This window comes from Meleagris gallopavo, chromosome 1, assembly GCF_905368555.1.
Source record: "Meleagris gallopavo chromosome 1, MGAL_WU_HG_1.1, whole genome shotgun sequence".
NCBI lineage: Eukaryota > Metazoa > Chordata > Aves > Galliformes > Phasianidae > Meleagris > Meleagris gallopavo.
In genome coordinates, this window is record NC_139404.1 from 167,777,317 (window position 1) to 167,804,165 (window position 26,849).

Below are 26,849 nucleotides of genomic sequence, written 5' to 3' on the forward strand. Positions count from 1 at the left end.
TCATGAATCATAGAAACATGTAATCACTAAGGTTGGAAAGGACCTCTAAGATCATCCAGTCCATTCTTCTACTTATCAACAATATTTCCCACTAACCATGGACTAACCATGTCCCTCAGTACAGCATCTAAACATTTTTTGAACACCTCCAGGGACAGTGACTTCACCACCTCCCTGGTCAGCCCATTCCAGCACCTGACTACACTTTTGGAGGAGTATTTCCTAACGTCCAACCTGAATCTCCCTGGTGCAACTTGAAGCCATTCTCTCTAGTCCTTCTGATAGTTATGTAGAAGTGGCCGACTCCCACCTCGTCACAACCTCCCTTCAGGTAGTTGTAGAGAGTAATAACATCTCCCCAAGCCTTCTCTTCTCCAGACTAAATAATCCCTGTTCCCTCTGCTGCTCTTCATAAGACTTGTGTTCCAGACCCCTCACCAGCTTCACTGCTCTTCTCTGCACATGTTCCAGGGCCTCAATGTCTTTCTTGTAGTGAGGGACCCAAAACTGAATGCAGTACTTGAGGTGCGGACTCATCTTTGCTGAGTATGGAGAGAAATACCCTTCTTTGCTCCTGCTGACAACACTACTTCTGATTGTTGCAGTTTCAAGCATGACTGGGCAAGGAGCCCCTTTCTCCCCTTTCAGGGAGAAGGAAAGAAAGATAACCCAATTAAGGCCCAATTAAGAGATAATAAATTTACTACAAATGGTAAAAGAATGTTAGATAATAATAAGAAAGTTACAACTGATAACTCAAATGGGAGAGAGAGGAAGGCTCTGACCATGCTGTTGCTCACTGCACTGCTGGAACCCAGAAATGCCTTCACACCCATCACTCAGAACTGTAGATCATGTGGAGGCCCTTGGGAATTGTAGTACATTTCAGTGTATTTTCCTCTTGCAGAATCAAAACTCACGTGGGACTGCTAGAGAACACAAGACCAGACAGTACAGCACTGCAGTGCATTGTCTTTCTACATCAGATTGTTGCATGATGTCATGATATCGAATACTGATATAACCACGACATTGATACAAGCCAAGATACCACTGGCCTACTTGGGCACCTGGGCACACTGCTGGCTCATGTTCAGCTGAGTGTTGACCAACACCCCTAAGTCCATTTCCTCTACACAGTCTTCCAGCCACTCTCTCCCAAGCCTGTAGGGTTGCCTGGGGTGGCCAAAGTGCAAACTCAGCACTTGGTCTTGTTGAACTTCATCCCATTGGCCACAGCTCAGCTATCCAGCTTGTCCAGATCCCTCTGTAAGGGCCTTCCTGCCTCCCTTCCAAGGCAGATCGACATTTCCTCCCAACTTGGTGTCATCTACAGACTTACTGAGGGTGCGCTCAATTCCCTCATCCAGATAAACAATAAAGGTATTGAACAGGACAGATCCAAATACCAATCCCTGTGGAAAACTACTTGTGATCGGTAGCCAGGTGCATTTAACTTCATTCACCACTACTCTCTGGGCCAGGCCATCCAGGCATCTCTACTCAGCAAAGACTGCACCTGTACAAGCCATGGCCCCCAGCTTCTCTAGGAGAATACCTTGGGAAACAGTATCAAAGTATCATTCAATCACAGAAGATTGTTCAAACAGGACCTTCCTTTCATGAACCCATGCTGGGGTTGTCCTGTACATCCTCCAGTTGTCCCACAGAAATGTATGTATCCACCTAAAATTCTCCTTTTCTCTCTGAATGTCTTTATTGCCAACTGGAACGATTGCCTGCAGACTACTCTCTGTCATTGCCCAAATTGTGATGGGCACTGTTTGATGGGATTCTTGTTAATACATGCTAAAATTGCTGACACAGGCTACTCATGAAATCATAGTGCCATTGACCCGTTTCATCCACCAATACAAATGCTACTCTTAGAGTCAAGGCTCAGAGCTGACATAGATAAGATAATTCAATTGATATACACACTTTTATTCTCATCAAGGATTTTGTCTACACTGGTACAAGGCTTAAGAAAGAAAAATTCTGTAGATTTATTTTCTTTACGCTGCCATTTGCAAATGATCTGTATGTGATAACAACAGCAAAATCAATCTTCTAACAGCCTTCACAGACATCTCTTTTCACCTGAGGATTGCTTGGTTTTAGGATTGTGCTCCCATTATTCTAGCTGGCATTAATTCATTCTGTTTATTTCAGTCAACGTTTCACAGTCCTGCATGGTTGTATTGGGTATCCTTTCTGTGAATTGAGGTAGGCAAGGGAAGATGCACCATTACTGTGAAGCAATCCATTGTTATCAGCTATCCTAATTATTACAAGAAGGGAAATCTCTCCTGCATGAGCTAGTCCACATCATATACATGTATTTCTCAGCGCTACAAACTACTTAATGTCTAAATGCAGTATGCTTGAACTTTAAAAAGACACTGAAAAAAAATTACTTTTCCTGGAAAATTGCTTGTTTGGTTACCACAAGTAACACTGGAGATTATTGTAATTGAAAGGAATAGAAAATCTTGGGTTTGGGCATGGTTTCATTGTGCATTTTGTTCCTATTTATTCCTTGTGGGGTATACCATATGAGTTAGGATGTGGTCCTGCAACAGCTGGAGATTCTGGCTAAGATCTCAACTTCAGCACTGAAGGACAATAGCCTGAACTAATAATATTCAGCTTATATTTATATTTTATATGGTAATGAAGAAGAAGAATCTATAGCAAAATCAAAAATAAAGCAATAAAAGCACAAATTGGCAGGAATCGTTGGTAACTGTACTAGCTTAAAATACTTTGAATTTATTTCCCAAACCAAATGCATTTTAGATTGCCAGTGCTTTTAGAAGTGCCATCTAATGTGATTTGGAGAAAAGAAGAAGAAGTCTCATGGATAATAGTATCAACATGGAATAAAGGATAATGTCACAGCATTTCATCGTTTTATTTTTTGGTACTGCTAGTGTTTATCAAATGGAAAACTGCAAACAGCAATTATGCACCATTTTGTAATACTAACCACTTTCTGTTTTCATGACTTGCAGACTCCTGTGATTTTGTCGGTGGAAAAGTAACACACATAGATTGTAGACTGGTGTATGGAAACAGGCAAGGATTGCAACTTGATGGCTGAAATTTAAATTACTATTCAAGTTGAGTTTTATTCTAAACTATAGTTATAACACAGTCCTGTGAACATTCATTTTCCCAGCCAAAATGTTAAATATATTTTCTTCCACTAATGAGCCAGCTGCTGCCTAAATATACTCACTATATTTGGTGTATTCCCAATCTGTTCCTTAATTGTTTACTAATAACAGTTACACAACTTTTTTAGATTGCTTGATTTTTACACAGTTAATAATTTTACCAGTCAGAAATATAACTCAAAGTCTGAGAAACTTGCACTAGTTCCAACGTCTGATACAATTAGGTTAATGGCATGAAGCCACTGGAGTGTGGAGATGCAGGCAGACTGCTCTGCGCCCAGGAGCCAGAGCCAGGATCGTATTTGTCCTTGCTGTCAAAGAAAAGAGAAGGGCAGTGACAACATTAGCTGGAGGCATCTTTCTGGAAATAAAAACTGTCAGCCTCCCCTCAGTTTCTCATGCCCATAGGCAGCTATCCTACAAAGTACTCACACTTCCTAGAAATTTCAGCAGATTTGCTGGATGTGAGGGAAGGGGAAGGGAAAGGGGAAGGGGAAGGGGAAAGGGAAGGGGAAGGGGAAGGGGAAGGGGAAGGGAAGGGGAAGGGAAGGGGAAGGGGAAGGAGGAAGGGGAAGGGAAGGGAAGGGAAGGGGAAGGGAAGGGGAAGGGAAGGGAAGGGAAGGGAAGGGAAGGAAGGGAAGGGAAGGAAGGGAAGGGAAGGGAAGGGAAGGGAAGGGAAGGGAGGGGAAGGGGAAGGGAAGGGAAGGGAAGGAGAAGGGACAGGAATGAAGGGAAGGAAGGGAAGGGAAGGAAGGGAAGGGAAGGGAAGGGAAGGGAAGGGAAGGGAAGGGTAAGGAAGGGAAGGAAGGGAAGGGAAGGGAAGGGAAGGGAAGGGAAGGGAAGGGAAGGGAAGGGAAGGGAAGGGAAGGGAAGGGAAGGGAAGGGAAGGGAAGGAAGGGGAAGGGAAGGGAAGGGAGGGAAGGGAAGGGAGGGAAGGGAGGGGAGGGAGGGAGGGAGGGGAGGGGAGGGGAGGGGAGGGGAGGGGAGGGGAGGGAGGGGAGGGGAGGGGAGGGGGAGGGAGGGGAGGGGAGGGGAGGGGAGGGAGGGGAGGGGAGGGGAGGGGAGGGGAGGGGAGGGGAGGGGAGGGGAGGGGAGGGGAGGGGAGGGGAGGGGAGGGGAGCTTTTTCCTGTTTGCCCCAGCCACCCTGCTGGAATAGATCAGTGACCCGTAAAGATCAATAAAAAATCACACAGTAATTGCATACAGATTCACAAATCAGCATCTCAACAAACAGCTTATCTCGTCATTATAGTGTATGTCTTAATAATGACAATTTCAAGATTTTGAGGCATGAAGTCAGCCTTTGCAAGTCAATACAGGGGCTATTGATTTCACCATTTCAAAGCAGTGAAATTAGGTGTTTAAGACATCAGTTACTGACAAAATAAAGTTCAGTAGTGGAAGTGGAAGAGATCAGAGTCTTCTTGTGCTGATTCAGAGCACCTATTTCTCTTCACTGACTTTGAAGGGAGTCCAGAGAGATAAGATCCCTTGCCTGGGCACCTAAATTCTAGCAACCAGACTACTTCCCTACAAATCTCCAAAAACCCCTGTTACGTGGGAGGCCAGGGTGATCTCATGGAGCACAGTCATGATGGCACCATATCTCCAGTACATGCAGAGGAGCACGGGGAGACAGATGGACAAAGCAGACAGGCAGCCTATCGGTAAGGGCCTTACTGGAGCAGCTTTAGAGAGATGTAAGGTCTACCTCTAGTGCACTTCTTTACTGCATGAAAATAGAAAAAAATTCCAAGCTGGAACTGAGGAACAGCCCTAAAAGTAGTTCAAAAAGCAATGGAATTAATTTCACAGGAAGATTTCCTCATAATCAGATTGGTACAAATACTGGGAAAAGCACATACCAATGCCTTTCCATTACAGACTAAACAAATACTCTGCCACAGAGGATGCTGTTGAAAGTAGAGCTTTTGCTTAGCAGATAAAGTAATCAGATTACCAGCAGGATTCATTGCCTTTCAGTTCTACTAACATACACAAAATAACAGTCAACATTCTTCCAGCATTTCATATTATCATAGCACTGTGTAAATATTTCCTAGTCATAAATACCCCTATAAACCCCAGTAGCTTCTCTGTGTACCAGAAAACCTGCCTTTATCCAGACACCTGCTGTGTTCCTCTCCTTTTGCCTCCCCTACAGGGTGAATAGATGTGGCTTTGGTCTTCTGTCACTCACACTAGAAAGGGAACCTAAAGCAGATGAATCACTGCTTAATTATCAGACTATAAACCACTAGTATTTTTTGTTTGCTGGTGAAATGATTCAAAATCCACACTCTCTTCCCTAAGCCATCCAATACCTTTTCTACAGTCACTGCAAAATTGGTCAAAGCTCTACCATAAGCTTCTACCATTATCACCCATTGAAATTCTTCCACGCTTACAGAATGTTTAAACGTGTTATTATATCATGGCTGATACAATTATGGCTGACAATGTGGGTGGGGAGGTGAATAAGACTTTTTTGGTCCATCTACTTCTTCCAGTGCCAAAAGCTTTGCCAAAAATGCAAGAAAGGAAGCAATCACTCAGACAGTCCAATAAACATTTTCTTCATGTGGTTAATCTCACAATACAGCAACCACAGTAACTAAAATAATTACCAAAGAAAACTTCTCTGCCCCAGATAAATGATCTAACCCCACAAGAAATGTTTGTCTGGCAGAAATAGACAGTAAGCTAACACAATTACATTAACTACAGTATATTAGTTAGTATTAAAAGGTGAATGAGGATTCCTCATGAATGAGGAATTTGTAGGTGTTAGTCTACATAGGAGATTAATGTTATAAACTGGGACACAATTTCCCTACCACCCAAGTGCAGACTTCCTCTCTAGCAGTGTAGAAAGACCATGAGTGGTGTGAATCACTGTGAGGGTGCTTATCTTTCCCCATTGACTAAGGAAGGCAACTGACTAGGTCACACAAGCTCCTCCTCAAGCAGTGCTCAGAAGAGTGCCTAAAATTAAGCAAAACGCATCCCATACCTGTTTGGTGTCATCACTGTTCCCTTGGACTACAAAATGAAGCTGCACAACAGGCACTGCCCTCTGTTTTTATGCCTAGACAATCTTTGTTTTCCCTTGTTTTGAAATTTTCTTATAGATAAATCCGTCCATTTAATCTGTTCAACAAGTAAAGACAAAATGCAGACAAAAGTAGAGGAAACCTCTATACTGTGCTTGTGCTCTGAGCTGGTGACTGCATCTGCCTTTTGTTTTGCATAGAAGTGAACACAATTAAACTATCTTGGCAAAAAAAAATGCCTTTTTCTCTTATACATGCAGCACAGACTCCTAAAGAATGAGACTGGAAGGAGATTACACTACCCATGTTTACAGCAGCACAGATTTTTACTTGTGCTGAGTAGTCTCTAAACTTCTATTAAAGTTAAACGTCTATTTAAGGATGTGAGGCAGATGCTGGAAGTGATAGAGTGAGGCATTTTTGCTATGTTTTCTTGTGAGCACTATGAAAAAGAAGTGGATTTTCAAGAAGAAGAGAGAACCTGAGCTAAAGAAGGTTAATCTGTAGCTTTTAATAAATTATACTTTCAGAAAAATAATCTCCTTAACGAAATGAGATAAAAAAAGGAAGGACAAAAGATGACAATTTATGAATGAAAAGGGGAGGAAAATAAATGGATGTTTTAACCTTGGATAACAAGAAGATTCTCTGTGCTTTTTCATTAATCGCTCCATCCTTTCTTACATGCTTGAGACCTTGTGATTTTTAAGGAAGGCTGAGTATGCATTGCCCATGGATGGTAAGCTCTGAAAATCTTGTGAGTTTTATGCGAGATCCTAAAGAGGGATACCTAATGCAGAACAGATAGGCTTGAAAGTGGTTGACTAAATGCGGGATAAGATTTTACTTGACAAATCCCATGTTTATAAACTTGGCAACTGAATCATTACACTAGGCACAGAACTTCTGGAGAGCAGTTTTGGGATCAAATTCTGGACAAGCAGAAGGAACTTGTAAAACTTATTTTCCCATTCTTTGAACAAAGGCAAGTGCTTAAAATCATTTATTTTGCTGCTTCTTTTGACAGACTTGGAATAAAATTTTTATAAGTTTTTTTGACCCTCAGGTATTTCTTAAGGGGTTTTGTATCACTTATAGCTATGTTATTATCATGGAAAATAGACAGAAAGAAACTATTTAAAAGATTTTGGACATACAAAATACTGTCTGTAGTGCATATCCAATAATACAATGCAGGTCTATAAAATACCATGCAGTAATAGGCCACAATAAATAGTTCTAGAAATGCCAAAATGCACACATATATGTGCGGGTATAAAAGACGTATGCGTTCAAAATTAAACTTAACATTTTTCTTATTAGTGCCCATTTGGTGAGCAGACAGAAAATAAGGATGAGGGTTGTTAATCTTAACAGTGTGTTTTCAGACAATGGAGGTTACTGTTTCATTGATTTCATGCATTTCTCTTTTGCCCAGAATCCATGTCTAAACCATTTCATGAAAGTCACACACCATTTCTTTGAGCATAAACAACATTCCTCCCTCACAGACAAGAATATGATGACCAGCTTTCCCATGAACAGCTAGATAATGATGATGACTTTATTCCCCATTCTCTGTGGATTGGCTTTTTTTTTTTTTACATGCTGACATGCCGTGATAAGCACTTTATGATGCATGGCTGACTGCCTTTAATACTACTTGATCCTTCATAAATTAAGAGGCAAGAGGCTGCAGCCTATTATGTAACTCCATTACTGGGATTTGGATTAAGAGTGTCTTGCACATGCTATTGTCTTTCTTTTAGCTGCTACATGTCAGGTGCCTTGGGAATAGCTGTTAGAATCCTTTTCCTGCCCCTTTCGGCCCTCCTAAAGGTTGGCCAAGGATATATTTGCTAGAGAGATATGCAGATCCAACTCTGGGGAAAAATCCAGCAAACAACAGAGAAAAAGAGTAAGTTTAGAAATAATGTTTTCTATTTTATTTCCATCTGTCTTGCAAAAGCCCGTCCTATTTAGCAGAGTAAATGCTTTCAATTGCATAATAATTTCTAGGTTCATCCTGTAAATATTTTACCTATCAGCCTGTGGAAATAGCTATTTTTCCAAGAGATCTGTTATTGCAGTATCTGTTAAATAAGTATCTGGCCCATACCTTGGGGGAGTTTTTCTCCTCCTTGTAAGTCCCATTTCTTTTCATGGTTTCTGTACAAGGCTATGCTTTCATTCCTTGCCAATTTTTAACAGAAGCTGACATTCATATCAGGCAGGATTTATCTTTCCCACCTGCCTCTCCCCACATTGATCAGTAGAGATGATGCCTTTGAAGCAAGATGTTCTTGGCTCACAATGCTTCACTGGACATCACTGCCTCCTAATGCTTTTAGCACAGGCAGAGGCATCATGTATACAAGATTACTGCACACATGAGCGAAAGGATATTTTAACATTTCTTCTCCCACCACACCAGTAAAGGGAATGGTTATAGACTCAGTCTATCGAGGGTGGGGAAAGGAAGTCTGTACACCCAGCAAGACACAGCCAACAGACACTGAATCTCCTGCAGCATCAGCCACTGCAAAAAAAAAAAAAATTAATGTTCCCCTCTGCATCCATAAATCTTCTTTAGGTTACAGATGTCAGAAGTAGAAACAGACACAAATATCTTCTAGGGAAAAAAAACTTAAATTTTATTTCTGTGATCTACTTTGTGATGTTTACTGTGGCTTAGACTATGCATTAAGCAGGCACTCCTCATGTTTACTTGATAAACCAGTTAGTAAATCCCACAACTACTGAATGAAGAGATTTAATAAAAATATTAAACCCAATAAGCCCGTCTGATTATTAATCTTACGATTAAAAATTTAAGTCACAGGTAATTCAAAACTGGATTTTTTAAAATGTGGTAAAGCAATTCAGAAATAAAATCTCCCTTGGAGATCCAACAGTTTTAAATGTAACTGCCTTCCAGAATGTTTTACTGTCAGGACCAGATGCAATAGAAGAAAAAAAAACCCTGAAGATCATTTTTCCCTTCAGAAGTGTCTACACATAAAAGCTGCTGTAATATTTAATACTGCTGCCACAGGGGCTCAGTCCTTGGTCTTTGAACACCAGTGGGTACAAAAGTGATACTTCAAAGTAAATGTTTCCTCTGCCTTGTAAAACATGCTATTTCATGAAAAACTTTGTTCAATGGAAGTCGTCATGGTTACCAGCATAGAAGTGCTTTTGTTGATTCTATGATCATTTCTAGTAGGGTAGTGACACTGGATATATGTGAAAAGCTCTAGACACTCCCTAGAAGCCACAGTTATCTCACTGACCTCAGAAAACTGACACGAGCTCTGATGTCTGCTGGACTGTGCTGATGCATTCTCTCTTGTGGGGCACCAAACGAGAGGTGTAGTGTAGGAGATAGCGTCTTTGACAGCTCCTGTCCCTGCTTTGAGCTTGATGCTTCTTAGCAGGATCTGGTAAAAAAGGGGAATTCAGCTGCAGGACCTGACCTCCACATCCCTTCACAGAGGTGTAGCAGGTAGCTGATTCTTGAGCCTAGGGAAGGCAAGCCTGATTTAATCCACAGGGAAGATCTGGCTGACTGGGATGATGTGCAACACGAGAGCAACAGGAGTGTCTTCAGATCCAAAACTCCAGCTGGTTGCTTACGCAGTGATGGGTGCATTTCTGCTCCCCTTGTATTCCACTCTCATTGAGCCCTAGGCTTTGGGATGATACAGAAAAGGACTTCAAACACTCAAGTTCTTATAGCAGTTGTTACTGAGTGCTACAAGTTTTCAATAAAAAAGTAATGCAGTAGAATTCAAATTAAAAAAGAACAATTTGCTAATAAAATACATATTTTCTGTGCTTACTGTGAACTTTGGTAGCAGTGTGCATACTAGGGATTTCAAATGAAAATTAAAGTAGTGGGACCTGGAACCAAATTCCCTTAAACTGCACTGAAAACCCTTGCTGGTGCTTTGAAGAAACAATTTTTTATTGCACAGTTGTATTTTACCTTAAAACTGTAGAATTTTAGGAGGCTGGGTGTATTGAGACCTACCACAAATGAACCTGACCTCACCATAACCCTTAAAAAACCCCAAGAACCCAATAGCCTATGTGAGAAACTGCCACAAATATTTTGGCACCATTTACCAGTCTGAAAGTCAGTCTTTTTGGGCTGACCTAGCATGAAGACAGAGCCACATGCCAAGTTGTAACTCCCCTCCTCCTTCCAAAATTGCTATCGTCTATTTTTTTTTAATCTACGACCCAGCACCTTAAGTCTAGTGCTGAATGTTAACAAAGTCTTGACCTGCAGGATGCTTATTTCTTCTGGGACCACTGAAGGAGGAAACCTTTTCTACAAAGGCGAGATTCTGTAGACTGAAAATTTCCTCGCTGCAGCACCTAAAATGGGATGGAAGGTGTCAGGAGTGGAGGTCAGAATTATTAGTATGTTTTTTCCTGTATTAGGATCAGGATTCTGCCTACAGACTGAGACAAGTGAATGGAGCAAGCATGGGTATAGTACGTTTTGAAAAAATTTAGTCAGGAATGAAAAATCTCATCCTTTAGTATTTTGCCTTTATGAGCAGTCCAGAATCCTCTAAGCATGGTGTCTTTTCTTGCTTTCAAAAACTGTAAAGACTCTGTAATTTATGGTATAATGCCAGAAGGAACTGCAGTGCCAACTGACCCTTTTCTTCTGGAAAATCAAAAAAAAAAAAAAAAAAGGGAGAAAGCCAAAATGCTGTATGAAAAGAATTGAATTGAGGACACTTCTTCCCAGCAGAGTGCCCCTGCATCAGAATTTAAATTACATGAGATGGGACATATTTTTTCCCTCTCTCTCTACCCTGTAGTGAAGTTCTGCCTCTGTATAGAAGGAAATAAAAAGTAGAGGCTAGAGATATCCCATACATGATACCCTGATCAGTAGGAGATCCATATGCATGTGAACACAGTGCAGCCACCTTTTTTCTCTTACTCTTCTTTGTGCTGAGAGCCAGCCTTGTACCTAAGCATGCACTCCGTCCTCCCAGCTCCTGTAGGACAGATGATATAGCCCAGCAGGCAGAGAATAGAAAAGAGATTGAAATCTGAATCCAGGTGTGGATCCATCAGGAAAATTGATGCTTTGCTTCCTCTTCTGTTTTAGCTTGCGTATGAACTGTTATGGTTCAACTTTCAGGTTACCACTCTGTCTTTATCTGGCTGCAGCCAGCACTACTCTGCACCCTGCTCTTAATTGCTCAGACCAGTGCATGAGCAATGAGGAGGAGGTATGCACATCCTCAGCGTCACTTTGATTTCAACAGGAGAGGGTTTTACTTCTTTGGTTTCTTTGAAGACTTCTGCTGATATATTGTGAACACTGCTACTAAATCATTTTAATGAAAGGCTTTTATTATTATCTTTATCTTATTTGCCTTATCTTTAAACCAATATCACAGCCACAGAAGTGCAAGAAAGTCATTAAAAATTAACCTCTCTTTTCAACAGACCATATAGAGGACCTAATGTGAAACACCAGTAACACAGAAAAGCTAATGAAAGGCTAAGACTTAGCACCTCATTCATTAAAATCTCTGAAATGCTTGGAATTCGAAGCAGAAAAGTCTCCTTTTCACCATGGTTATGTTAGAGACAGAATAAAACAGAGTTAAATGAGGGAAGTGTATAAATAAGAGAGCCTGGAGTTTGCGGTAGTTTTACTTACTATCTTAATTATATATATTTCCTTAGAATGATTTTTTTTCCCTTTCTGGGACAGATGGGATAAATTAATCTTAAATGCAGCATAAAATCTATTCCAGATCCTCTCATATGCCAGTGCTTAAACATTACTAACTAGAATAATAAAAGTCAGAGATGGAAAAGATCTATTAGCTGACCACCTAAAATTTAACGTACAGAAATGTATCCATTTAACTAAACCTATTTCTAAATATTTAAGGAGGTTTGGTTACATCTTAAATCAGTTCAACAGTGGCCACAGTCAATTTATTTCACTTTGAAATCATGCTTAAAAGTGAGTGGAAGTGACCTGCTTTCAAACACCGCTGCATTAACTAAATAAATGTACGTGTGTAGTTTAAGTGACAGCAAAGCCTGTTCAGCCCTGGAAATAGAGAATAACATAAATGCCTCCCAAACACGTCCTAAGGGGGCTCAGAATCCTCCATCCCTATAGCAGTTATTGAAGAATAAATATTTAGCTATTCCCAAAATAGAGGCTCAAGATGGGAATCAAGATACACTGTTTTTTTTTGCATCAGTTTTGCCTGATGAATCATTTAGCCACACACAATATCTGAAAACTTACCAATGCTCTTACCTGAAAATGATGATTCGACAAGTTGAAAGCACAGCATTTTGGTCCCAGCCTAGAAGAAATTGTATGCATTTAATTTTATGTATGTAAGTAAATTGATTTAGATGGAAGGCAGTCTTGAAAGACAGAAGTTTTTTCCCTATGTTCTGAAGGACAGCACAGTTGTGTATGAGTACTTTCTAGAGCATTTTGTCCAAATAACTTCAAGTAAATTGCCTGGGAAAAAAACTGAATAAATACTCTAATCAAAGGGGCTTATTCTATTATACAGAACCTTATATTTATTGCAAAATTTACATGAAATCCTGCATATAAACTGAAGAATATTTTTTACTGCTTTCAAAATGATATGCATGCAAATCAAATCAGATACTCAAAATAGTTTAAATACCAAATTTCCTATACAACAGAACATTTTATTTTGTAACTGCTGATGAACAGTAGAGATTGAAAGTTTCTTCTAAAGACCATGGAGATGTGGTGGATTGACCCGTGATGCTGAGAGGCCACAAGACTGCACACAAGCTCTGCAGCAAGATTTGGTAGAGAAACCATCGATTTCACAGTGGGCAACCTGGGATAGGTATATTGCTCCTACAATATGCTAACCCAGCTTTGCAGCTATTCTCAAGCTGTTCTATCTTCCTCTAATTTCACAGAACTCCTACCTATGTATAGATTATTTTAGAGAACCACGGGCACAAACATTTGGAGAAAACAGTTGCGTGAACTATGCCCTGTATGAGCCCTTTAAATGATATTCTTCATTTGATCACTCTTCATTTGAGCTACTGCATGCAGTATACATGACTGTATACTTGCACCACTGGCAAGCACAAATGTATGAGGGATGTTAATGATGTACTAGTAGTAGTCATAGCTTAAAAAGTACTAATGGAAACCTAGCACTTCTTACTCCAAAATAAGATTTGTTTTGTGTGGTACACTTCTTCCTTCTGGTCCAGTCTAGCATTTTATGATTTTGAGATTTTCACAATTTTTCTACTTTAAACCATGTGGACTAAAGAATGATGGATTATTTTGCCAAATGAGATCTCAGTTTATACCTACCTGGGTGCATACTTGCACTTCGGTGCGAAGGAAAAACAGGGAAGTGTTCACCTCCAGATATGCTGGATGTGGAGAGCATGGGAGCTGCCTGCAGAGAGGTGATCCTTCCACTCTACTTAGTGTTGGTGACAGTGCACCTGGATTACTGTTTCCAGTTCTGAGTCCCTCAGTACAAGAGAGATCTGGATATATTGGAGAGAGTCCAGCAAAAACCCACCAAGACAAAGAATGGCCTGGAACTCCTCTCCTGTGAGGAATGGCTGAGAGAGTGGGCTGCTCAGCGGGAGAAAAGGAGGCTCGGGGATCTCATCAATGTCCATAAGTACCTGAGGGAGGGTGCCAGAGCCTGGAGCCAGGTTGTGTCAATGCCAGGACCAGAGGCCATGGGCACAAACTGGAGCACAGGAGGTTCCCTCTGAACACCAGGAGCCCTTCTGTGCTGTGCAGTGACAGAGCACTGGCACAGGCTGCCCAGAGGCTGTGGGGTCTCCGCCTTGGGGATCTCCCACAGCTACCTGGACGTGGCCCTGGGCACTCTGCTCTGGGTGTCCATGCTGGGGCAGGGGATGGAGCAGAGATACCGAGAGAACCCTGCCAGCCTCAGCTGTGCTGTGATCTGTGAACTTCTCACTGCAGTCCCACTTCAGTGCATATGACTGCTGGTAGCGTTTCCTACACCGTTACCTCTTCACAGGAATCACTCCAAGTACTGTTTTTGCACCGCCTCACTTTCTCATCGTTACTGCTGCTCGGACAACCTTTCCGCGTCTGTCTCCACGCGGTTTGAAAGCGATCACACAGAACGCGGCCACCGAGCGCCCGGTGAGGGCAGTGAAGGGCCTCAACGAAGCCACGCAGCCCGCCCCGCATAGGCCGCAGCCGCAGCCGCCCCCAGTCCCGTGGCGGCAACCAGCGGGCAGCCCGGCGGCGGGAGGCCGGGCCGAGGGAGCGGCCCCGAGCCCCGCGCGGGCGGGCCGGGGCGGGCCGGTGCCGGGAGCCACCGCCTCCTACAGACGGCGGCGGAGCGGCGACGGGCATGGAGCTAGCCGGGAGCCGGCAGCATGCAACGGCAGCAGCCCGGCGGCGGCGAGGAGGATTGCGGGGATTCGGGAGCCGAGACGGGCGGGTGAGAGCGGGGCCGGGCCGGGGCGGCTCTGCCTTCTCCTGCCGGGGGCTGCACTTGTTGGCCGGCCGGGGGAAGGGCTTTGTGTGCCGGTACGCGGGCTGCCTTCTTCCACGGCGCCACAGGATGCGCTGGGGAGCGGGGAGGGCTCTTCCTTCGGGTGATGGGGAAAACTCCCCTCAGTATACGCTTGGGGAGGAAGATAGTGCCAGGCTGTGGCCGTGGGCATTCGGTTGAAGCCCCACAGCTCTGTGTTCCCAGAGCCATCCCTCCCTCCCGGGACAGCTCGAGATGAGGATGGCCGGCAGCGTGCCCTGCTGGGAGCAGTGACATCGGACAGAGTCAGCTCCTGTGGAGGGATCACCACAGAGCCACAGAGGTGCTTAGAGTTGTGGGTGCTCCCCATACCAACCTATGAAGTGCTGTAAACTTTGCAGGTTTTTTTTATTCAACCTAAGTGTCCTGTAAGTCGGTTTTGCCTGGATCCGTGACCCAGCAACCAGAGGTGTGACGTCTGAGATCCCCGAGCTGCAGGGATTGCCCGTGGGATACTCGTTCAGCTCCCACTTCTGCAGGACAGCAGGAAGCTCTCTGCAGTCATCCCACATGGTGCTGCTGGCTCATCTTGTTGGGAACAGCAGTGAGCCTGTGCTCGTTTTCTGGCTCCAGAAGGACAAATCCCTTAATGCTATTCTTTTCCAGGTCTGTTCCCTCTCTTCCAGCTGTATTCTTCCAGCTCCTTGTCTGGGATATCTTCACCTTGTTGCATGGGGATAAGAGTATACATACACACTAGTATTTCCCTTTGTGTAATGTCATGGAATTATAGAATATCTTAACTTGGCAGGCACCCACAAGGATCACAGAAGTCAAGCAGACTTCCTATTCCTATTGACTTTCTCCCTCATTGTTACTGAAGCAGCACATGCTGAAATTCAGGGAAAAAGACAGTATCTTGATCTCAGACTGATTCTGGTGAGTAACAGCACCCACTGGGATGCACAGTGCTGGTGGTGCATGAGACTGAGAGTGTAACAAAATTGTAAAGCTAATGGTTTGCAGAGTGATATCAGGTGCTCAACACCTAAACTGAACTAGCAACATTGCAATTAAAAAAAGAAGTAGACAGGAAATATGGCAATCTCTTTCATTTATCTAGCTATTAATTCAAATATGTGTGTTTTAATTCTTCTGTGGTCGGAGAAGTGAAGGACTTTCTCTATCATCTTACATAGTTGTCATATTGCAGACACCTGACAGTGAAAGTTTTTAAGTATTTTATGAGACCTGAGCTTAAGGATAAAAATCCACACCTTTTTAGTTCTTGGGACAATAGGTTTTCTGTTCGTCTTTGAGGAATGTGGGTAAAAAGGAAGACAAAATAATCATGGCTGGTTCAAAGCTCAAAGCATCCTTGATGGGCCAAGTCACTCTTAATTTACTGTGCTTATCCAGAACAGGAAAACCTGCATTTCCTCACGAGGGGCACTCAGGAGGATTTGCCCCAGATGGTGATGTGAGCCTTTAGACTACATTGAGCAGCATGACAGCTGCTTATGCCCGATGCTGGTGACATGTTGATGATTTTATGAAGCATCCCTGTCACTGGCTTGACACTGGAAGGTGCAGCTCAGGCATAAAAGTGTCTGAGAAACTTTAACAGGGGCATATGGCAATTAATAGCTGCAGTGCATTGCAAAGGTGTTCATTCTGAAAAGCAGTAGGTCCCTGCACTTCTATTCTTATTTTTAGTTCTGTTTAGCATCTATTTTAGTCTGATAAGCACTTTGCGTATGTCTCTTTCACAATGTTTATGTTTCAGTTTTCTCACCAAACCAGCTGCTCCCAGCACTTGCCTTTTCATCTTACCAGACGATCTGCTTTTTGCTTTGTCTCGGTCCCATTATAGATATTGCCGAACTGCTGAATTGAGCTGTTTTCCTTTTTCTCTAATTACTCAATGGTTCAAAATAAAATTAACTATTTTGATGTTCAGTATGAAGAGAGAGCAGTCAAAGTGATTCAGTAAGGGCTTTACATCAAGTGCTCCCTTTCTGTCTCTGAACAATAGCGTGCAGTGACTGCAGTGAAGCCAGGCGCTGCAAGACACTGTCATCTCCAAAATTGTACATATTGTTGTGTGAGCCTGTACCATGGAAGCTGTGTATAAAAACAAGCCAGTCTCATACATCAAGTATTCCATATGTCTTGTAAGGTTTTGCTGTGGCTTACAGCTATAGAAAAGCTCACTTACAGTTTTAAACCTTCATTTTCCTTATCCGCTGGAAAATATCTCCCTCTTACTGCATTTGCCTCAGTAAACACGGCTGGCAAAGAGGTCGCAGAACAAAATAGTGTATTTTAAGTGACTGAATCCAATCAGGATGGATTGAGCTGTTGTTATCAAGTACCTAAATAAAGTGAGGAGAACGTGTAAGCCTATTAGTTTATATTGGCTATTTATTAATGAGATTTGGAAGTATTTGACCATCCCTGATCTATGAGATGTTATATGTACTAAGTGTACCTTACTGGAAACTGTATTTTGGAGATTTCTAGTAAAAATACTTATTTCATTTACTGAAATCTTTTAGCCCAGAAGTATGGGGAATGAAGAGTTTTCTGCTGTAATGTTTTACAGTGGTTTTGTACTCTTGAGACCTGAAATTTTAGGAAGAAGAAAAAGGTCTTTTGAGAGGGAAGGTGTTCTGATTAGAAAGCAAAGAGAAGAGAAAACAATTGGAAGAATTTGGAAGGAGTGAAAATCTTAATCATCTTTGAAGAACTTATAAATTATGAAGAAAAGCGAAAGGGGCAGAAAATTCATACTAAGCTGCTGAAAATGAGTTGCAGTACATTGTTCAATCTTCTTGATTTTAGAGTCTTAAATTTTTTGTTCCCTAGATTTTTGTGTTTGGTTGTTGTTTTTTTTTTTAAACAGGAGGAGAGCCAACTCTTTGAAAGGGTAGATAACAGCAGGACAAGGGGAAATGGTTTAAAGTTGAAGGAGGGAATGTTTAGGTTGGATGTCAGGGGGAAGTTCTTTACAGAGAGTGGTGAGGTGCTGGAACAGGCTGCCCAGAGAGGTTGTGGATGCCCTGTCCCTAGAAGTATTCAAGGCCTGGTTGGATGAGGCCCTGGGCAACCTGGTCTAGTATTAAATGTGGGGGTTGGTGGCCCTGCCTGTGGCAGGGGGTTGGAGCTTCATGATCCTTGAAGTCCCTTCCAACCCAAGCCATTCTATGATTCTATGATTCTATGATTTGTTAGGTCCAGTTAGCTGTGTTCAGGAATTGCTTCAACAGGAATACTTCCTCCTGTTCATTAAGTCTATACAGCCTAATTGAGCATAACGCTTTAGTGAGATCAGAGACATCAATGATTTCGATATATGTGACAATTCCCATCAGAACTTCACGTGTTCCCTCAGACAGCTCTAAGGGCTGATGCTGTAAAGGTTTCACATTGTAATCATTAGCCTGCTAGCAGTGCCAAAGTTTACCTAAACTCTTCCTTTTTCCCTTCCTCACTAAGAATTCATTTAAAGTTTTGAAAAGTTACAGCTTTTAAATGATTTGGATTTGCAACTTGAGCCTTTCATTTTATACTTCAAAAGGTTTATTCATCTTTTTAGAGAAAGTGGGAAAATCTGACATCTTCCCAATACACCAAAACGTGGAAGTAGTTTTCAGTGTAAGTTAAAAACCTAAATACTGAGATTTTATTAATGATGCAGACTTCATCCCTTGGTAATTAAATACTGAGTAGGTGATGAATTTTAGGAAGAAAGAAAACTGTCCTGTTTCTTTGGTAGCAGTAAACTGTCAAGGAACAGTTCGAAAAGAAACATTTCAATCAGAAAAACCAAAGATTGCATAGACTTTGGACTCTGTACCACCCAGCAGCTATCTGGAATGTGTATTTAGCAAAATCAATTACTATTTAGTTGAGGATATTGTCTTGGGGTTTGATCTATTCTTTTCATTTTCTTCTGTCTATTTTCCCTAAATTAATTGCTATAGAAGTTGTCCTAACTTCTTGGGTGTGCTGTATGCATTCGTTGCTTTTCCTTGTGGCTCTCCCTATTTGCCCATGTGACCCTAGATCAGTCACAAACTCTCTGAGCCTCTTTTTCCTTATCTGTTAAGCAGATTAAGAAAAAATCTTTTTTTCATTTATTTATTTATTTACTGGTTGCAATTCTGTAAGCTCTGTGAGACTCTAAAGCAGCAAATACAGTTGTTAATGGAAGACAGGAGAGTATGAAAAAGAGGGTGTACATCACTTGAAAGTATTAGTAATATTATAGTCCATTTGTGTCCTTGGTGAGAATGGGCTGCTTAAATTACTAAATGAATAGATGAACTGTTTATTTGCTGAGGAGGAGTTGCTGTTTATATGTCTGTGTCAGATAGTTCTAACTTAAAGGGTTTCAATACTTAAGACTTTGTCATCTTTGTCATCTGTATGGGAGTCCTCCAGTATGACAAGTCAGTTTCCTGTCCCAGATTTCATCCATGTGTGACAAACTCACAGAATACAAACCACTGCTGCTAAAGCCTGTTGTTTTTTTTACCTTGGGGGCTTTTTTTTTTTTTTTTCCTGAAAATTTCACTTCCTATATATCCATCACTCTGGATATGTCAAGCTATAAAATTTGTCTCATTTGACATTCAAACAATGTAAACTGGAGTATTTTGTCACAAATTGGGGCTGAAACACCATTTCTGATCAGATTTAAGTTGAGTGAAACTATTTTGTTGAAGTTATGGGTAGATAGACCTGATGGTGTATTGCACTGGGGCTGGGCACTGAAAGCAATATTGAAACAGATATGGATGTAAATCACATTCTGCTGACCAGGAGAGTTGTACTGATACTCACAATGGCTAGGTTGCAGTATGAGATTGTACATCCAGCCTCATCAGGTGCATTTTGGAAGTTTTGAAGCAATAATTCATATTTTTTACTGAGAGAGTGATGAGATGCTAAAAGAGGTTGCCCAGAGAGGCTGTGGGTGCCCTGTGGCCTGGAGTGTTGCAGGCCAGATTGGATGCGTCCCTGGGCAATTTGATCTAGGACTTGATCTAGGAGCTGGCAGCCCTGCCTCTGGCAAGGGGGTTGGAATTTGAAAAGATCCTTGAGGTCCCTTTCAACCCAAGCCATTCTATGGTTCTATGGTTCTATGATTCTGTAATATGCTGATATCAACAGTGATGATGATGATGACAGTGACAGTGATGACAATGCTGATGTCTCTCATATGGGGCCTTAAACTAGTTCTTGGAAATAAGCTCTTGAGTACGAGCTGAGCTGTGGGAGTCCATCCTCTGACTTCATCACTCTACTGGGAATCCAGAGCAAGGTGTTTTGTGATGAGTTGCTCCCAGTTATTTCACTGCAGCCAGCTTGATTACACAAGTAGAAGTTCAATGAAGGTAATGGGTTTGTGTTGGATCGATATCAGTGAAACAGATTGCAATCTGACCCATAGGAATTTGGTGAGAAGAAACCCAAGACAGACTAAAAACCTAAATCTGACTCACACATTGTGCTTTAACTGCTATAAAATCCTTCTGAATGCCCCATGGAGCAATTTCTGGGGGAGGAAAGGCAAAGAAGCTGTTAAATACAGCTTTTATATGGAACAGTGAAATTTGAAACAACTGTAGGTAGGGAAGGCAGGGAAAAATGTGACTACAGCAGGCACCATACCATCAGTTGTAGGCAAGCTAAGGATGTAGACAACAGAGGAGCTGGTACACTTTACAGGGCGGTGTTTTTTGGTTGGTTTTTTTTTTTTTTTTTTCTGGAGATTTAGGAGTCTTGGCAATGGAGACCTTGGGCAAAGCATGGTGTTAAAATAACTGGAGAGGTTTTGTGTTCATTTGTTAAAATAACTTGAGTGGTATGTTCATCTGTCACAGCAAACTGCCTTGTAGAGATGTTGCTCAGCTCAAAAACTCTAATTCTACCTACAGTAGTATATTAAACAATATATGAATGTGTTCCTGAGCACTGGGTCAGGACTGTCTTTACTCTTGGATATTTTAGATGGTAGATGGCATCAGTGTAGATGAAGCCATCTTGTTCTCCCGTGGGATTTCTAGATACGTTTTACCATGTTAACATGAGCCAGGGGCCATTGATAGAAGACTGCTTACTAGGCTGGATATCATGAGGCTTTAATGGTACAAGTGCAGACTTACACAGCAGTTGGCCTTGATCCCGCACAGTTCTTCTGAGCACATCTGTTTACTAGCATAGATGTTGCCACTGTTGCCCTGCTGATGTCTTTCTGTGATGCAGAGACATAACACAGCAGCTCTTCTTCCCCAAATAAATGGGCTTACCGTGTTTTTATGCATTATACTCAGAAACTTCAAGTTGTGCTAGCAGCTACTGATATTCAGTGTCTCTTTCCTCTTCCTGGGTATTCTAAGGCTTTGTATTAATAAATATCAATGAATAATGCAGTCTGACCTAGAAGGCCTGCTTAGGATCTTTTGTACTTGGGATGGTCTTACACTCCTTGATAATGCACACTCCTGATGCTTCAGCAGCTCTGGTGGGAATCTTAGTCCTGCATTTATCTCAAGCTTCTGCATTATTACTTTAATGCTTCTTGACATGTTCACAGCTCCTCTTTGCTGCTGGGCTGACTGCTGGGTATAGATTCTTTGCCCTCCTTTTCAGTACCTCCTACTGTTTCAGTGTCCTTTTTGATCATTTTTTCCTCATTATGTGCCTGTAAAAGTAACAGTTGTCCATTTTGTTTGATTTCTGTCCTGAATGTCTCTTTCCTTTTATCTAAATTGTAATATCTATCAGTAACACAGAGGAAATAGATGGTTGCAAGAGCATGTAATTGTCTGGGAACCTCTGGGCAATATGGCTCCAGTCTTTCACCATTAAAGCCAGAGAGTGCATTATTCTTGAGTTATCCAAATGGGAGAATTTCTCCCAAGGGAATTGATAGGAGCTGAGACTCGGGATGTTTAGAACAGGGATGGAAAGGATGGGAAGGGATAAAATTGCTTTGTGTCCATAGAGTCCACATGACTCAGGAGCTGTTTATTTCTGTAGTCTATTTAGAATTCAGTATCCTACAAAAATGACTATAAAAAAAAAATATTTTCTAAGTCACTTAACTATTACACACCATGAATCTGAGTGGCTTGTGATAATGTGCTGAAAATATTAAAAATTCTACTCACTGTCATTTGGGCAGTAAGAAACCAGATGAGGTTCAACAAAAGCAAGTGTAGGGTCTTACACCTAGGGAGGAATAATTGCATGCACCAATACAGGCTGGGGGATGAGCTGCTGGAGAGGAGCTCTGCAGAGAGGGACCTGGGCGTCCTGGTGGACGACAGGTTGGCCATGAGCCAGCAGTGTGCCCTCGTGGCCAAGAAGGCCAATGGCATTCTGGGGTGCATTAAGAAGAGCGTGTCCAGCAGGTGGAGGGAGGTGATCCTCCCCCTCTACTCTGCCCTGGTAAGGCCTCATCTGGAGTACTGTGTCCAGTTCTGGGCTCCCCAGTACAAGAAAGACAGGGATCTCTTGGAAAGAGTCCAGCGGAGGGCCACAAAGATGGTGAAGGGCCTGGAGCATCTCCCCTATGAAGAAAGGCTAAGTGAACTGGGTCTGTTTAGCCTTGAGAAAAGACGACTGAGAGGGGATCTGATCCAGGTTTATAAATATCTGAGGTGTGGCGGCCATAGCGGTGAGGCCAGTCTCTTTTCAGTGGTACGTGGAGACAGGACGAGGGGAAACGGACATAAGCTGCAGCACAGGAAGTTTCGCACGAATGTGCGTAAGAACTTCTTCACGGTGAGGGTGACGGAGCACTGGAACAGGCTGCCCAGGGAGGTTGTGGAGTCTCCTTCTCTGGAGATATTCAAGTCTCGCCTGGACGCCTACCTGTGCGACCTGGTGTAGGGAACCTGCTTTGGCAGGGGGGTTGGTCTCGATGATCTCTAGAGGTCCCTTCCAACCCCTACAATTCTGTGATTCTGTGATTCTGTGATTTTTGCTCTTAAGGACTAGATTCAAGACAAAATAAATTTGGGTAAAAAAAGGAGTCAGAGGGAAGACAAAAGGCGACATGTGTTGGTCCTGAGAGTACAAAGAGAGACTATTATTCATGCCATTAGGTTTTAGGCATGTAGCTGAGGGTCCTTCAGTATCTTTTCCGTACAACATTAAGGGAAAGATACACTTCAGACCTCTCATTATCGACTATAGGTGGAGCTAAGGGAGAGTGCAGCCCTTATTTTGGCATGTAAGGTTGACATAAGCCTTTGTGCTTAATTATCTTTTTTATTTTTTTTAATTCCATGTATGTCAGTTATGCAACAAGCATGAATTAAATATTAGCTTGAACCATATTAGAATTACAGAAGGCCCCCAATACAATTCTAAAGCCTATTAAGATGCATCTGTGCAATTAGTCTCTGAGCACACTGTTGTCTCCTCCCTTCACACTCCCCATCTTTTTATTTTTCCTCTTGTCTCATTTTTCATGGCCTTCCTGTACACAGAATGCCAGCTCCTTGGTTCGGGACTCATTAATTCTCCATGCCCGATAATGCGCCTACAGCACTTTGGGATAATAAAATAACAGTGTGAAGTAAGAGAAAGCTGCTTCCACTTGCAGTAAGCAAAAGATGAAGCATTGTCTTGCTCCTCTCTGAAATACAAGCAATGCAGATTCATACGGAATTAGCTACGAACTACTGAACACAGATACATGCAGGCACAGCCCCGGGCTGTTTACTAACAGACGTGCAGATTAAATGAATCCTTGCTTGGGATGCTTGGAGGCAGCTGGATGGATATTGCTTGCCTCTGGGCTTGTGAACAGAGAGGGTTGTGTTAACAGTTTTAACACCTTCCCAAATATACATGCTGCCAAATGATTACCCACATGATTTTCTTCTGAAAATACCCCACAGCTTTGTGCCCCATACAGCACCAGTCCCTGCAATTGTCTTATCCCCTCAGAAGCTGAAAAAAGAGCATCTCTCCCTCTGCCTGTGCCATTTCTACCTCCACCTTTCCCAGCAGTACAAGTGTCCTGGGGGAAGTGTGGTTGAGTGGTAACATTTTATTTGTGAAGGAGATGCTGTGCAGAAGGTGTGGATGATTCAAGGGGATCCATTTTTTACTAGCCCTTCAGGATGGGGTAGATCCTTGTGCACCTGCTCACCTGAAAAAGCAGACTTAGCATCTGACCTTCAGGTTACTGAGTGCTAAGCATGGGACTGTGAAATATAGGGATGACTGTTTTTGCTTTATTTCCTCTGCAGAGATAAGTTAATATCAGAACCCTAATCAGCTGCTATAGTTGTTGGGGATTTATTGCTTATATTCCCTTGGATGCCTGAGAGCCTGGATTGTGAAGGTATCCTGAGAATATGCTTAAGTGGTATCTATTTCCAGACAAATATCTTAGAAGTCAAGGCTCACATTTTTTTTTATTTAAAGAAATACTACAAAATTGTTGCAATTATTTATATAAAACAAGCAATTAGGTTTGGATCCAAGAACTGTGTTTTGGTTCCCTGAACAGTTTGCCTGTAATGATCAGGGCACTGCAGGGTAAATGTGCAAGAAGGTAACAGTGGCAGAGCGTTCTGTGAGGTCTCTTCAGGGGCACTTGGAGAATAAAGGAGTGGAGGGTCTATAAATGAGCTCCAAAATCTAAACACTCAGAAGTCATCTGGAGGGACACGGAAATGAATTTATTGTTTCTTGCGTGTTTTTTAAAGTATTGGCATATTTGTTTAGCTTCATTATTTGTGGATCTTTGGGAAACAAATAGGTCATGTTTGTGACTTTTAAGCAGCACAGAACAGGACATTCAGAAGTTTGGTGTTATTCGTATGCAAAATTATTTGCACTGTTGCCTGAAGTAGTTAACAGCTCTGACACTGGTGTATGAAAAGTGGCACATGAGCCAGCAGTGGTCTTGCAGCCTGGAAGGCCAACAGTATCCTGGGCTGCGTTGGAAGAGGGGTGGCCAGCAGAGAGTGGGAGGAGATTATCCCTCCCTACTCTGCCATCGTGAGGCCACATCTGCTGCCCCAAGCACAAGAAAGACATGGAGCTGTTGGAGCATGTCCAGAGGAGGGCTACGACGATGCTCAGAGCACTGGTGCACCTCTACTGTGAAGAAAGGCTGAGGGAGTTAGGCTTGTTTAGCTTGGAGAAGAGAAGGCCCCAAGGAGGCCTTGTTGTGACCTTCCAGTACTTTAAGGGAGCTTATAAGCAGGAGGGGGAGCAACTTTTTACACAAGTAGATAGTGATAGGATAGAAGGAAATGTCTTTAAAATAAAAGAAGGTAGATTTAGATTAGATGTTCAGAAGAAATTTTTGACTCGGGGTGCGGTGAGACACTGGCACAGCTGCTCAGAGAAGCTGTGGGTGTCCCATCCCTGGAGGCACTCAAGGCCAGGTTGGATGGGGCCCTGGGCAGCCTGAGCTGCTGGGTGGCAGCCCTGACCACAGCTGGGTGTTAGAACTAGATGATCTTTAAGAATCCTTCCAACATAAGCATTCTATGATTCTGTGATTCTACAATGTTCTCATGAATAATCTCATATGCACTGAAGTACAACCTCTAGCCACTGGTTTTGCTGAGAGATGTCTTGAAGAGGAAAAGGGTTTCTTAAAGCAAAAAACCTTATAATGTGTCCAAAGAGATGAGGTGAGAGAGGTGATCCTGCCCCTCTACTCTGTGATGGTGAGGCTTCACATGGAGTACTGCATCCAGATATCCTCAGTACAGGAGAGACATGGAGCTGTTGGAGCACATCCAGAGGAGGGCCACCAAAATGATCCAAGAGATGGAATTCCTCTCCTACAAACACAGTCTGAGAGAGCTGGAGCTGTTCAGCTGGAGAAGAGAAGGCTCTGGGAGACCTGCTTGGCCTTTCAGTATTAAAGAGAGGCTGTAAAAGATTGTACGATAATCTAAATGCTGACAGTTCTCTCTTTGGGTGTTCTTTCCAAAGAGTTGGCCAGTTGTATCCAAAGAAAAATAAAAATTCTACTTTGCAAATAGAATTCTCTTTAAAAAGTACATCACAGCAGCTTGAGAAGAAAGATGAGGAATAGAAGCAAAATTAAGTAGACTTTTCCTAACCTGCCTCTGAAGCAGCCTATTTATTTCCTCAGAGGGCCTTCTAAGCTTTGTCTTTATGTCTGAAGGGTAGTAGAATGATTTGCCACTTCCATTCCTAAAAAAAACCTCAGTGCTTTAAATAAATATTTTCAAAATTCATAGATAATACTGAGGCCATGTTCAAAAGCTTGTTCCAGTTGTTATTACCTTAGTGAAAAACAAAACCAAAAACAAATGGTCTCTAAACTAATTTAATATGCAACGTGAATTAAATTTGGTACATTTTTAGTGATCTTCTCTATTTGTCTTGCAGGTCTGAGTACAGCCGCATGTCCTCTACCAGCAGTGAGTATAACTTTCAGACTTTTTTGTATTGGAATCTCAGCTTCTTGTTTTCCTAACTGCTACTATTTATAAACATCAGCCTTATGTTGTGATGGAGTTCATATTGACAAGTGAGGCCTCCATTCCTGTTCTTCTTGGATCTATGTCTAGAGGCAGCATATAAATTAAGCTGATGGGATGTTCATGACTAAAATATAAGCCATGTGTAAAATCATAAATATTAGAGGTGATACGAATGCAAAGCAAAATGAGAACAAAATCCGTAAATATGACTTGGCCTATTTGAATGGGTCCTGCAGCTAAATGAATCTGTACTGCTGAATGACATTAGAGCTGGGGGATGTAGAAGCAATTGAATGCTTATTGCAATCTGATGCCAAGGAAGTACTTGAGAACAAATCCTAGGAAGCTTTTCTTTGATTTCAAAGGCAATAGATAATCTAGTGAGTGTCACAGTCTTCTTTTTTCTTCTTTTTCTTCTTTTTTCACCAAAGCAAAGCAATACCAAGTGACACTTTTTCAGTCCTCTATCTTCCCACTCAAACCATTTTCTTAGTTGTAGGACATACTGTACCTCACTCACTTGCATACAGTGCAAGGTGATACCTGTCTCCCTGGTACACACACAGACTACAATT

The 26,849-nt window shown here is 42.2% G+C and overlaps 1 protein-coding gene across 1 annotated transcript in view; it reads left to right on the top strand.

Annotated features, from left to right (window-relative positions):
* The first annotated feature begins 14,386 nt into the window (after positions 1 to 14,386).
* FAM124A (family with sequence similarity 124 member A) overlaps positions 14,387 to 26,849 on the top strand; it is a 41,464-nt gene continuing 29,001 nt past the window's right edge. The window contains exons 1-2 of the mRNA XM_085215920.1: positions 14,387 to 14,740; positions 26,180 to 26,211. Coding sequence (XP_085072046.1) covers positions 14,676 to 14,740; positions 26,180 to 26,211 — 97 coding nt within the window. The 5' untranslated portion in view covers positions 14,387 to 14,675. The remainder of the gene's footprint in view (positions 14,741 to 26,179; positions 26,212 to 26,849) is intronic.